This window comes from Macrobrachium rosenbergii, chromosome 29 (genome assembly GCF_040412425.1).
Source record: "Macrobrachium rosenbergii isolate ZJJX-2024 chromosome 29, ASM4041242v1, whole genome shotgun sequence".
Lineage (NCBI taxonomy): Eukaryota > Metazoa > Arthropoda > Malacostraca > Decapoda > Palaemonidae > Macrobrachium > Macrobrachium rosenbergii.
In genome coordinates this window covers 21,134,227-21,149,363 of record NC_089769.1, presented here as the reverse complement: position 1 = coordinate 21,149,363, position 15,137 = coordinate 21,134,227, and the positions used below count along the sequence as shown (strand labels likewise).

Here is a 15,137-nt window from a genome sequence, read left to right as displayed (position 1 = left end):
TCCTCATCTGGAACTTCCAGGAAGGAGGACTCTTCCCTATCCTCCAGGCTTGCTGCACCTCCCAGTGTAATGGGTAGCAGGGCGTCCATGTCTCTGTCCTGTTCCGCCAGGTAACAGCTGTTGTGGGGAGGCTGAGGCATATCTGGATCTACCTATGCTGTCCCTGCATGAGATACAACCTGAATGGGGTCTACATCTATTGGCGACATGAATTTGCTGCAAGGCTTATCCTTGCCTGCACAACGACACACTTTGGGCTTCCTGTTTTCTTCCATCACTGCAGGAAGAGAGAGAGAGAACACAAACACTAGGTATGTCAGGAAAACACAAACATGTGCAATCATGTGGGCACAGAATTCACTATTTTGACCCCTGGACTAATCCCTCTCAAAAAAAAAAAAAAAAACAACTTGGCACTACATTATTGAGGCTATACAGGCTGCGATGGAATCTCACCTAAAAAGAAGCAACACTTATTCTGCACATAATTCTCTTCACTCCGAGAGGAAGATGCGCTTGGGTCACATTCTAGTAGTCCACTCCTTGTCTTGCACCAAGGGACAAAAACCAGCACACCATGCACAGAAACAAAGATATAATTCTATAGACATGAAGGTGAAAACCATGTACAGCAAATATAGCCTGACTATATTAGACACAGGGAGTACATACTCCCAGTCACAAAGAACAGAGAACAGTATGAACAAGTATAAGAGACGACTAGGTAAAAGTGAGAATGCTAGATGGCTGCAAACACAATGGAAGAGTGTAGGTTGATCCAGGTCACACCATGTGACCCAGGTATAGCATTAGGATTTTGTTTTTCAATAATAACCAAAGATAGGTAAGCACAGATTACTTCATACAATAAAGCACAGGTTTGTATATGTATCGGAACAAATAAGAGTTTATAATAGCATAACATGACTTAGGAAAGCTTGGAGGAGTTGCTACTTAACACTGTAAGCGTGAGGGAGATAAATCAAAGTCAGAGGCAACCCCCTACCTTTTAGAATAAGTTTTGTAGAGGTACATCCAACCTAGACTGTGGGATTGTGGAGTAGGGTGGCTGGCTCTTTTCTTCTCTTTCCACTGAGCTTTTGAATAACAGATAGGTGATGGTACTCATTTATAGCTGGATAATCTGGGTAAGGAACAAATTACATCTCGGTGCTTTACCTTTCAGCCATGCCACCCCCAGTGAAGATGAGTGCCTACTTAGGGTTATATATTTCTTTTCTGAGTCATTTGTGATTGTCCTGTAACACTTACGTTTCAAAACCATACCTTAAGCATCCTTTGTGACTAGTTTGCACATTTTTTGTTTCTTCATTATACAAGGTTCCCACAGGCATCACAACCATTTACTTAACATTTGCATTGTCTGAACTATTCAGCTATTCTGTGAAATTTATTAGGGGATCCAGGTGTCAGCAGAATTTTATACATTAATGGATGCATCAGACACAAAAATAGTCATTTACTGTGGAATTTTAATGCATTAGAAAATGGACACACCATAGCATGGTCACCAAATGACTTAGGAAAATAGAATTTTATCAGCTGAACTTTTATCATTAAGCTGTTTTATTAATTTGCTCCTCTCTTTCTTCAAAGATTTTTTCAGCATTCCGGAACCCAGCATCTCGAGTATGTCATCTAAACATCAGTAAATGTACCTTAGGAGCCGAGGACCTTGTTTGTTTAGGTGAAACCGTTCGCTTTACTAAGTGTCTCTCATCTCTGCGTATGGAAGGCTTATCAAGATTAGCAGAAATAATTCCAGTGCTTATAGCTTTACAGGTATGTACTATTTTTAGTAAGTATGAAATACAGTATAGTGCATTATAAGAACATTTTCTCTTCTTTTTCTTGAATTCTTAGGTCATATTTATACTTTATCAAATTGCCATATCAAATTGCCCTCTGTCTGAATCACTTTTTAATGTATGGAGATACCTGCCTATGCCCAGAATGTGCTTTCTCTTTATTTAATTTTTTAAATGTGCTCCTGTATATGATGTACAGTATGTTTGTTGAAGCACTGTACATTAAAGTCAGTTTACTGTTATGGTATACTACTTTTATCCATATTGACACTGCAGCCTTTCAATTCATCTACCTTATAGATCATATCTATATGCATACTCAGTAACTGCAAGAAAAGGTGACATATGGAGCATTTTATTTGAAAAACTATGAAGGCCCCAATGAGGAACTAACTTACAACAAAAGGGGTATACTGTATTGGCCAAAAGTTTAATAACCTTTGATTTGACACAAGATTATTTTTTTTTTTTTTCCAGGAAAACACTACCTTGCAATTGCTGGACTTAACCTCACCTCATATCCTTCTTGGTGATGCAGCCTTGCAAGTTACTCTGAATGCTCTTGCTAAAAACAAATCGTTACGATTCCTCGTTTTGAATGGTTGGACCATTCAAGTAGAGGTAAGCTCTTTTGCACTAATATTGATAATCCATGTCAGGCCAACTTAAAGAAGCTGTCCATTTAACAGTTTTTCTGAGTTTAATACACTTCTTGTATTGGATTAAAAACAAAATGGAAAACATAAAAATGTGTGCCACATATAATATACTTATTATATGTAATTTGAAGATTTTATTTTTAAAATATATGATTTTACAAAAGCAACATAGATTTAATTTGAAATATCATTTTATTTACACTAAAATATATCCCAGACAAACATTACCAGAGGAAGAATGACAGTCCATGTCTGCAGTGCATGTGCGGTGTGGTCTTAGCTGTCATTCTAGTTTTTTCTTTTTATCTTAAAGCTTTGGCAATTTGGAAATGGATCAGAGGGGAAGGACAAATTAGAATAATTGATTGCTTTATATTTAGGAATTAATTAAATTTTTTTTTTAAAGAAATTATTTTTGTTTAATAACATGCCCATACTGAACTCAACTTAAGTTGGGGATATCAGTGAGTCTACACACCAGTCGACTGTTCTTATTAAGTTTAAAGTTTGTAACAACATATAACTACTGTAGACATTGGGAACTTCTTGTAGGGTAAGAACTCACATAGTTAGTTAACTTGCCACATGCATATGACATAGGAACAGGCAACCCAAGTATATCATAATGGGGAATTATAGTAGAGTTTGAGGAAGGTGATGGATGCTCTATCTCTCTAGAGTTCTTTCCAACAGAAGGGACCACTTATTCAGCTACTTTGACTGGCCCAAAAGAAATGTATCCAAACAATAATGTGTAATATAAATAAAGATGAGCAACTATTGTTTTAAGAACTCCAAGATCCCACCATTAAAACATTATTGACATCCAAATTATGCTTTGAAATTAATGATGTCAATAAAGTCCTTATCTCAAAGCACTGATTTTAAATTGATACTTTGCTAACCATCATATTTTCATAAACTACTGTATAAGGCTTGTCCCCTAAGCCACTAAGAAATTGTATTTCTTATGATTGACCTTCTAATTCATCATGGTTCTTTGAAGGTAAGCCTACAACAGGACAAAAGAGAATGCTAATGTTCTCAAGCATAATTTTTAAGTGAGGGAATAACAAAGGGCACTAAAATAATTACCAGTCATTGGGATTAGAACCTTTACAACAGTGTCAAAATACAGGTCAAGGGATCTATAGCTGGTTCATTTAAGGTAGATTCTTGGACCTACAAGACGTTTGTTTGGTGACCTCTGATTGGCTGGTACTGGGAGGTAGGCAGCTTGCTCACTGTCTCATTTTTACGTTTGTAGCTCAGAAAATTAGCAATGTGTTTATATTTCTTCATTTATTTCACATTTTGCACAAGATAGGAAAGTTTTGGTCATACCATAGGACTCGTTATTAGTTGTACAACTAAATCATGATTTCCTGAAATCAATAAGATAAAACACAAAGTAATTACGAGTAAAAGTGAAGAGAGAAGCATTTAATTATTTATACCTGTTTTTACTTATCATCAGATTTTGCATCATTCATGCGATCAAGATAAAATAAAACTTGTGTTTTCATACAGTAAATTCACCCTGAATATGCTAGTGCTTTCAGATTTTAGATGCGTGTGTGTTTTCATACAATAAATTTACCCTGAATACGCTAGTGCTTTTAGATTTTAGATGCATGTGATATGTGAAGAGAAATGAAGAATATGTCTTATTAAGTTGCATCTGTTCTTGACTCAGTTTGGCAGTAGTGCCGAGAGACGGTGATCTGCAAATGGCAAGAGCTTTGAGGTGCCATTGACAGTTGCCAATTATATAGTGATATGAAAAGTTTGCAGTTTCAACAATATTTACCGTATTATTATGTGATTACATTTTCTGTAAATAAATGTGTAGAATTTCCATTATGACTGTCGAACTTATTCACAAAAACACACAAACCTATATATGTATTATCCCTTGTGGTTCTTTGTGACTTACCTAATTATGTTGGATCTGGCTGCAGGATCATTGCGCCCTCCCCAGTTTAGGCATACTGCCTCTAATAATTACCTGGTATACTCTGAGACTTCTTTAAAGGAAACATTTCCAAAGAAAGTTAGTAATGTACTCACCTTTTGGATGTCGTGCAACTTAGGAAAGGAGTGAGGGTATGCATTTTTAATGAGGGAAGCTAAAATAATTCTCAGCCCATATAGTGAGAGTGGTTTGTTCTTCATAGGATGTAGGAAAATAGGACTATCTGGGATGTGAGCTCTTGATGCCAAAGCAGTCAAGAAGACTGCCTTTTGGAGCATATGAATTATAGTTGTATTTGGCCCATTGAATTGAGGGGATGAGAGGAGTCTAAGAACCTTATTTGGGCACTAGGGAATGGGAAGCCTTGTAGTGGCTGGCCTTTGCTGTGCAAAAGACTGGAGAAGGGAATTTATGAATTCTATATTAGAATCAGTTCCAAAACCATAAAGCAAGGGTTCTGACAGTGCCGCCTTGTATGCCATGATTGTTGTAATAGCAAGGCACTTAACCTCAAAGGATATTATAAAATGTAAAACTTTTTCAACAGATTTCAACTGGGCACTGTGTGGAGGTATCTAACCACTTGTTTCATATGGACTGGTATGCCGTATAGATGAAGTCCATAGTTTTTGCACTAGGTACCCAGCAATGTTAGGTAAATAATCTTCATGGTAGGCTAGATTTAAAAAATCCACACATAAAGGTTACAGCTGAGCTGAGAAAGGAGATTGTGTAGATGACTTCCCCTCCTGCCTGGGATAGAACAGAGGACGATAATTGAATCTATTTTCTTACCCGTTGTTGAAGAAATAAGGAACCATTGACTGTTCTGCTAATTCGGGGCCACTAGGTAAGCGGTTCCATTGAAAGCTAGTGGATTGTTCAAAGCTTTCAAAATCTGGAACAATGGAGGAAGAAAACACTATTTAAGGAACTACCTGCTAAGGAACAGAAACTGCACTTTTATCACTTATATTCAGGAAGGAATTAAAAAAAAAAAAGAAAATTATACATTCACTGAAAATGATTAGATTGATGCTGGGAAACAACATCCCTGCAAACAAACTAGGGAATTTTGGACAGAGCTAGGAAGAGTGTTGTAGAATTACAAAGTATAACACGGTTGTTGGATGGATACCTATGACATGTATTATAAGACTACCATACTTTTTTTGTCTTAGACGAAAGACCAAGTCTGGGGATATTTTGGATGCAAATACAGTATAAGATAAGAAAATAATAGGTTAGTGGATTATGATGACACAAATAAAGTCCAATTTATTCCTACATAAATATAGGCTATCATCTTTTATAATAGGAGATATCCTTCAGTGTGATTTGAGATGGTTGGTGAACGTGGTAGCAAGGTAGTTAATTGCTAGTAAAAGGGGTAAGTGGGGGCATACTGCTCACTCATCTACCAACATTATCTTCTGCTGTCATTCATTGCAGATATGCTTCCACGTCTCACCTTGTGTGGTCATTGAAAATCCAATTTTGACATTGTCTTAATCCATGTTATGTTAGTAAAATGAACAATGATTGTGCAATGTAGTTTCTTATAGATTATACTGTGTTATATTTTATGCTCTTTTCATATGAATCACAGACCATCATTAAGTATCAGTGAGTATTTATTCATTAATCAAGGTGTTTATGGTGGGATACAGTAATTCTTTATGTACTTTGACAAAAATTGATTTTGCACCTTATCTCAAAGGAACCTATAGATAATACACAGTGAGAAAACAATGAATTATGAAAGATAATGCAGATAATAGGGTTGAGATTTAATTAGAAGAAATGGTTTCCTGTTCAGTGCATTCAAGAGACAACTGAGTTGAACAAATACATTCTAACATCTTGATCTGACAGAAGCTTTTTGACATGAAAATTTATTTTTATATTTATGGGGTTAAATTTCAACATGAGCATAAAATACCAAAATTGCCAAGAGGTCTACCAGAATACCTATGTTGTATTAGATTTATGTCATGCTAGAATGAGATAAAAATTCAAAAAATTAAAAGCATACAGGACATTTTCTGATAATTTGTGTAAGTCAGTGTCCTAAGTTGTGTATAGGCACAGTAATAATTTTACAAATAAATAAAATTTTTGTTCTCTAAAACTGAATTTTTCTAGGTCATCTGTGGAAACAAGATTGATTTAAAAGAAAATGAAGATGCAGACCTGTGTTAGTTGTGTCAGAATTTTTAGAGAGAATTGGTGATTGCTAAGAATATTCATGTGCATTCATAGCTGGCCCGATAACAGCTTTGTAAATATTACCCAGCAAAAATGGATACAGTACTGTAATCTGTTTTGTAAATTATAGTTCAAGTTAATATGACTATACTTAGGCTGCTGTACTGTTGGACCTTTGATATGTCTTTCATACAGGTAATTTCTTTTTCAGACTGAAAGATCCTTGCGAGAGTTCGTTCAGTTTTTGACTGTTACTGAGCTGCAGCATGTTGACTTGGGAAGTTGCCGTGTCCTAGTAACAGTTCATGAAGGAGCATTAGCTAGGCTTTCAAGACAAGATGATGTTATTTCAGCTTTGCAAGAGGGTGTTCCACCACTTGACAATAATACTTTAGCATTCCTAAACTTAGATCATTTTGAGGTATGATTCCAGTATTGCATTTTATTGTGCTCTTTATTTGTAGTTTCAGTCCAGATTTTTTTCTCAATTAATGGAAGATAAGATTGAAAGACTTTTTTTTAGCATTATGCAAAGAATTGAGTGTACAGTACAGTGTATGTACCATAAATTACAAGGCTTATGAATTTAAGTGGGTCAGAGTAATTTCATTTACAGTATTACCTTATTTACATACAAGGTTTGGCTTGTACAATCAAACTACAAGATTTTTTAAACACTTTATCTAATACGGTATAGCACTTGGATGCTACTTCTTTTTTATATTCCATATATTAATTAATTTGAGAACAAAATTCTTATAGTATGAAAAGTAGACTCAGTTAAAACAAGTAAAAAATTAAACAAATAATTTATTTTTTATGCAGGTTTTAAGTATTTTTTCTGAATTAATATGAAATATTTCATTATGTTTAGATATAAACAGTCTTGTCAACCATGCTATGGGATCATCACTTTTTTTTAAAGATCTTAATGTTTAAAGAATAAATGTTATTTTATGCAAATAAAAAAGTGGAATATATGATGTTATCAAATTAGAATCTTATTAAAGATCTTTCTGTTAAAGTACAGAATGTTATTTTATGTTAGCAAACAAAATATAATCATTACAAATGTATAAATTATAACTTTTATGCCTAAACTAAAATACAGTTTGCTTGATTGATAGGCAGTAAAGCATTGAAGTACGAGGATCGGCTGGCATGCCTGCAATGCCAAGTGCAGAGTGGATCAATTTGGATGCATGATAACTTATAAATTTTACATAGTTTTGCCAATTTTCTTTTTAATTCATATAAAATGTAGAATTGAAGCTGAATATTTTTATGAAAATGAAGGAGAAATCAAACATTGTACAGTATATCACATAAGGAAATCGGGAATATTTCTGCAACTGAATGGTTTAAATGGAGTCACTTTGGCTTAGACAGAATGGTAACGGCATGTGAGAGATTGTAATGAAGTCAAGTGGGCAAATATGGGAGGCTTTTCAGCACCATGATTATCACCAATATATTTGCATAAAGACAGTAAATGAATATCCTGTTCATTATCAAAACCTAGTAGCCCACAAGTGCTTATTGACAAAAAGTACATTGCATATTACTGTATATGTTATTCCACTTTTCACAGATCAGGCAAGGATCAATAGACATAGCCAAATGTTTATATATTAATATTCAACGTTTTTCTATAGTTTGTTAATGATAAGAAATTAGAGTGTAATAAGTACGTAGTTTGGTTTTATGATGCTGTGCAGTACTATGCAAAACTTACGCAAACTCTGAGTGCTGAAATAGAAACCCTCTCCAGGCCAAGTCACAAAAATAAATTCTTATAAAGAAATTAAACATAGTGAAAGAATGATAATAATTTTAATTTCTTTCAAATGGAAATGCTATAGCTCGGCTACCAGGATAATGAGTGCCAGCATAATATCCATTAATAAGTGATAAGAAGCTGTGACCATGACACATCCTCTGTGCAATGAGTGGTAGTGTCTTTGTGCACCTGCAGTGCCTGGCAAATAGTTTCCAGACACCACTTGCTGAATACTGTTTGAAACATTAAGGGATTGTACAGTACATCAAAAGTCCAACATAAAAACTTGAATGGAGAGTAGTTGTATGTTTTTCATACTAATGCTTGTGCTTTGGAAGGTTAGCTCTTGAAAGAGGCTCTTAACTCACTAGTTGGTCTTAAGTCCAGGTCTGCAATTTGTATACATTCATGATTTTCCAGTCTGCTTTACCGTCTAATGTAGTACATTACTTTACTGTACTTGATTGATGTAGTGTTTTTATAGATATATTTATTTTTGTCTTTCTTTCTGTTATATATTCTCCTTACACTTGTCTAGATTACTTTATTTATGAAACCTGTACTGTATATTAATCATTACGATTGTTTTGATTTTTTCAGGTTACCTTAAATAATAAAGTTGTTCTACGGGGACCACAGCTGCTCTTTATGCTTAGACATTTCCCAAAGCTGGTTGATGTTTCATTAACTTCAAATCTTGGTGCTGACGTCATAGATGATGCAACAACTCACAGACTCTTTGCTTTAATGCCTGGATCATTCCCATTCCTCAGACGCTTAACCCTTGGAGGTTGGGTGTTTTCTTTAGACAACTGTGAAAAGGTATCTGTTACTATCATTGCTTTTGATTAAAATGTTAAATCTGTGAACAGCAAACCTTGTCCATGAGTATTGTTTGTTTGTATTATTGGCCTATGTGATGGAGAAGAAAATAAACAGTTTACAAACACTAATCAGCATCCATGAAATCTGTACTTATTTATTGATATTTTCTATATATTTGTTCAAATTGCAAACCATTGCCTTACTAGATTAAATAGGAATTTAACAGATTCATTTTGTACTTCCATAGGGTTGAGGGACATTCTTCACCTTTTGGTATGATCCCCTTTCCTTCATATCATTGTGTCATTATAAAGTACTTTCACTGCAAACCCATAACTTATACTGTAATCTAATTTTGTGGTCCATGAAATATAAGATATATCAGTCTTTTTTTTACCAAACAAATGAAAATCATCAGCAGACAAGTAGCTATGTACATGTACCATTGGATTGCTAAATTCCTAACCTTGTTGGTTTTGGAGATCTCCAGACTTAACTGCACTTTCTTCGGCATTGCCCTTGTTTTCCACATTATCAGCAGTTTTATTATTTCATTTAACCTTTCCATTTGACTACCTTACTGCTGTTTACTTTCTGTGACATTGATTGAATAACCCTCCATTTCAAGTGTTTTAAATCTTTGCCAGCGAGACGATTTTAGCCACCCTTTTGTTGGGTAGTAAATGCTGGAGTTCATCTGTAAGTACATTATTTTTTCATGTTATATAGTGATATTTGTGCTGATCTTGTTTGGCTACCTCAGATTTTCCAGTTTCAGTACCTTTTAGACAATTATTTTCTTTTTTTGTAGTGATTTTTGCTTGATCAGTACTGGTCAACTTGTTTACTAATTTGGTTTGTACTGTATGTAGTTATAATTAGAGTTAAGGTTTGTGTTAAGTTTTAAGGGACTTTTTCAGTTTCTTTACATGACAAGAGCTATTGGTCAATTGTTGACTGTTATTTTCATTGTTAAGTGCAGGTTTCTAGTTTAGGTATTGGAATTTATGTCAGGTACCAGCAGTATTCTATCTTAGTTGTAGGTGTTATTGGAATATTTTGCTTACAATAACTCTGGATAACTTGATTCATGGATTGTGTCTCTTCAGTTTAAGAGTGGTAGTTCTTTTTCTTGATTGTTTGTGATTTGTATTGATGTTTGTATCCTTTATGCCTTTTTAAATTGGTTTTTGCATTTTGCCTCTTTATCCCTATTTAAGTACAAGACACCTCAGCATGGGTAGACAATCTTGACAGGGATCTGCATCTGTTATTTGCTTGGGTCAGGTCTGCATCCTTAACTAACTTGTTTTATTAGCAGAGATTGGTTTATGCCCCAGTAAAACTGCCATCTTGGCAGGAGGCACTACATCAGCGGTTCAAAAGTGTGCCAGATCAGATTAGTTCAGCAGCTGTTTCCCATCCTTCAGCAATCTGTGAAGACAGTCAACACAATACAGTCAAACAAGTTCCCTGTATGGATAATACTGCAGCTAAGCTATAGTACAATGACTACTTTTGCTATCCCAGTACACTCAATTTTTGATCCTGTGGTAGATAACCACATCTAGGAGGAGGACGAATACACAGATAAACTGGTGGCATTTTCGTTTACTGCATTCCAGATATGGTAATTGAAGGATTCGTTTGTTTCCGACACAACATGATCTGAGGACTGTTAGCAAAGACCCTTTCTTAACACTTTGCCATCCCATTCTTGCCTGCCAAACCCTTCAAGAGACGGGACCACTTTTTCTGCCCAGGAAAACTATCAGGGTCTTCCTGCAGGTGACTAATTAGTTTAGGGTTAATATATCCATACAAAATACTGGGACTTTCAGCATCTATGCCTCCCACGTAAATAGTGATTCAGGCATATATGTTTATTTGGGTTGTGATGAAACAAACTTTTATAATACAAAACAAGTTTTTTTCTTTCAAAACAATTAATCATGAGTGCCCCCCCCCCTCTCAACCCCACAGATCTTGCTGCCCTATATAGACTTTCAGGAAAAATGAGGTTATTAAGTAATACATACCTGAAGGTCCAGAGCATGTGTGTGTATATATGTGACAGTTTGTGTGGTGAGGCCACTTCTTCAATGTGAGACCACCTTTCTGTCTGGCAGGCAGATGACTGATGATCATATAGAATTATAGATGAATAATGGGTTTGTATGATGAAGTTTGTTTTATGCTATAAAAAGTTTTATATAGTCTTTTACTTAAAAATAATCTGTTAACTTATTTTGCAGTTAATGCGTGCTGCTGGGAAGCAGCTAAGAGGTAGCCAGTTAAGGGAGGTCCTACTGTCTGGTGTTGAAGTACGAGAATCAAGTGGCAAGCCTGGCATGGAGCACACACTGCTTCAAGCTCTTACCACAAATCTTCATCACCTTTCCTTGCTTTCTCTGTCAGGTCTCAAGCTGACAGCCACTCAAGCAGCTATCTTTGGCAAGGTCTGTTCAACAAAGATTTACTCATTGCTTTCATTAGTTCATTCCTTAAGATACTAGCAAAGAGCCTGGTTTACATAGTTATTTAAGTGAAACAGCAAATTTTTAACTGTTCATTACTGATCCTGATGTATTAGATATTTTAAACAAAGTAATGAATAATTTATTACTTCTTTATTTATGTGTTAATCAGCTCTCTGTGATTCATTTTTTAACTTTATTTTTTATTGCCATTATTACTCCTTGTTAAATCATTCAGAAGTGCGTTGACAACTTAAGTAGCTTGATTGTAATAATAATAGGTTATAACTCAAAATGTTATTACTTATCACATGGCTCACAGTAAAGAAAATTATAAAGAATTTGAACTTGTAAATGCTTTCAGATAAGCATGGGGAGAGAGCAAATACTATGCAGATAAATATGTGATGAGGTACAGTAATATTGTACCATCATTACTGTAAATGTAGATTGCTTCATGGCAGTCTTATTATACATGTTGTTCCACGTATGTACAGTACTTATGTGATTTTGAATTTTCTCAGCACGCAGTTTCTTGCCTTCCAGCTGTTAGAAGAGTTATCAGTCATGTGCAGTGTCTGAACCCATTCTTAGGAACCAACTACAGTACCCTCTTCACTGTGTCTGTACTGCCAAACACAGCTCCACCCATCTTATTTCTCAACACCCTCAGCAGTTTACAGTCTTTTGCTTCCATATATCTGTTTATCTTTTTCTAGTACATTATTTATTGTTTTCTTTTTGCAAGTTTTTGTGTATATTTTTGTTCACTAACCAGCAAATGAGTCTGTTCATTTGTTAGGGCTAAGGGGTAGATTTCATGATGCTATCTCATGTTTCTTGTGTGCTTTGTACTTGTTAAACTTTTTATACCTCACTTATTTTAAGTGTTTGGCATTATTATTATTATTATTATTATTATTATTATTATTATTATTATTATTATTATTATTATTATTATTATTATTATTATTATTATTACCTCTCATCAAGATCCAATCCATGACTCCCAAATGAAAGGCAGGAGCACTACCAACTGATTCATAAAAGTCATGACAGAAGTTGGAACCTTGGCACTTACACATTTACCTGGCCAAGCTGCACACCTTGCAGACAATGTCTGAGTCTCTGTGTCAACAAGCAGTGGATATCTCAGTAGGAGCAAAGGGTCATAACACCAGGATTGTTCCAGTGTTTTTTAAGGAAGGCACAACAAGATGGAGGACAGTTCTTTGAACTAAGGCCATGTCTGCTGTCAGAATGTCTCTACCCCCAGTACTCAGCAGAGCACTTTGGATTTATGTGACATGTTGTTGGTGGACCTGCTCTCCAGTTTAAAGTAAGTGAAACCAGACCTAGAAGCCTGGAAACTACTGGACATATTCCTGGAATAACCCTGTTGTATATGCCTTCCTACAGTTCTCTCATCAGTAGGACTAGTTAAACTAGAGGCTTCCAAGTGCATAAGAATGATGTTGGTTGCTCCCCTTTGACCACAACAGACAGATGGGCCTACTTTAGATGCTGACAGGACACCCCAGGTGTCTACTGTCTGAGAAGAATATTCTTAAGCAGTCACACTTAACAGGATTAAACAGAAACCTTTGGTTGCTTTGCTTACACACCTGGAGATTATTAAGGAAGGTATTGAGAGTTGAGAATTTTCATAGGAAATGCTGCATTCAGCACCCTTCACCCAAGTCTGCCTTGCCTCGATTGGCAATGTTTACTAGTCAAATTGGAGTCAATTCTGGGATTGTTGCAAAGAGAGGATTGTAATCTGGTCCAGTGATATCTGCCTTCCCCCTCCTTGTTTTCTGCAAAATAAGTTTTCAATCTTGGTGACTCATTAATATAGGGTCACTCTCTCACAGGTCCTAAATAGGATTTCTCCTTGGTTTTTGCAAGGTTTTGCCATAGCATTCTATGCACCTCTGCAGGAATCTTCTCCTTAGGACCTCGTGGTGTTCCTTTTATCATTTGCCAGTTCATAGAGAGTCAGTGAGTAGCTTCCTCTGTTAGAGTTACCCATGCTAGAATTTGGTCATCTATAGGCCTTTTGTTTGCTTTGAACTTTGTGATGAATAACCAGACATCCAACAGTCAAGAGTGCACTACTGCACCTTTTACTGTTTCTTCCTTGTCATCAGCTACCAGCAACAAGGAGGATCTTCTGCCATGTCCTTAGAGGGCAACTCCTGGCTGCTGCTTTGTATCTCTCAGGAGAAGGAGCAAGTCTCCAGGAACATTATCCCATTCAACTGAGGGAGGTGATGTGCCAGAATAGGCATTACAGGTAATAGTGAGAGTTCATGAGGTGAAAGTCCTCTCAACTTCATTGGCTTTTAAACATATCATTGAGATTTCAGTAGTGTGCAAAATGGAAATGTAGAGATGTCTGCATTTACAAATTTGAATATCATGCACAAATGTATGGGATACTGTATTTGCTTCAGGGCCATTATTCATGACGTGCCAAATTTTAAAGCATAAAGCTCATTTTTATACAGAAACCCAGCAGTCATGTGCTGATCTCTCTTTCCCTGACTCTCATTTCTCACTGTTTTACTTTCAGCTTAGACAAACAGTGAAGAGGGTAGCTGGTTCCTACAATGGATCCAGGTAGGACATGCATGAGTGCTCACTTTCTTCTGTTTGGAAGACTAAAGACTGTGCTGGAGGCCAATAGAGACTGCAAAAGTGAACATGATAGCTTGGTTTGTATGAAAAAACTAATTTTGTGTTTAGAAAATTTACTTTTAAGAGTTGCTGTAAATTTACTTTTCATTTGATTTTGACAGACCATCCGTGACAAACTTGCAACTAATACCTTGGAACTGGAGACTCGTGGTCTGGGATATGCTGCTATCAAGTCTTTGAGACAAGCTGTCACAGATGGTGGCAGATTTGAGTTTGAATTCCTTGGTGGTCCTTCAGGAATGTATAAACTTAAAAAAATTGACAGAAGGGAAAAATTAATTGGGAAGTGGGCTTGTGTTTCAACACTGGATCGTCTGAGTGACCTGTAGAAAAGAGAAACTGTGGCAGAGTAGTTTGTGTATATAATATTTTAGTTGAAGGGCATACTCAGTTTCATCATACATAATACTGGAGGATTTTTAAACCAGGATATAAAGGGAAGGATAAAGACATATGATAATGTGTGGTGTAAATATATACAGTATACACTTTGGGTGTGGATACCCTTTGTATCAATTTATCATAATAGCTGCTTACAAAGACTGGCCCTTCCATTCATTTCAGCACTAAGATAGTGTGATAGGAGACGTGTTGAATTACCATCTCACTGTGCTAGACTTTTGTTACCTTGAGTAAGTGTAAATCAGTGGCTTACAGTGCTGTGAATAGGTGCCGTTTGTTGAT

General features: G+C 35.8%; 1 protein-coding gene across 4 annotated transcripts in view; it reads left to right on the top strand.

Moving 5' to 3' along the window:
* LOC136854660 (uncharacterized) overlaps positions 1-14,889 on the top strand; it is a 274,936-nt gene extending 260,047 nt beyond the window's left edge. For all 4 annotated transcript variants that reach the window (XM_067131245.1, XM_067131242.1, XM_067131244.1 and 1 more), the window contains 6 exons: positions 1,618-1,803; positions 2,307-2,450; positions 6,883-7,092; positions 9,052-9,273; positions 11,532-11,735; positions 14,555-14,889. In XM_067131245.1, the coding sequence (XP_066987346.1) occupies positions 1,618-1,803; positions 2,307-2,450; positions 6,883-7,092; positions 9,052-9,273; positions 11,532-11,735; positions 14,555-14,782 (1,194 nt within the window). In that variant the 3' untranslated portion in view covers positions 14,783-14,889. The remainder of the gene's footprint in view (positions 1-1,617; positions 1,804-2,306; positions 2,451-6,882; positions 7,093-9,051; positions 9,274-11,531; positions 11,736-14,554) is intronic.
* The last annotated feature ends 248 nt before the right edge of the window (positions 14,890-15,137 follow it).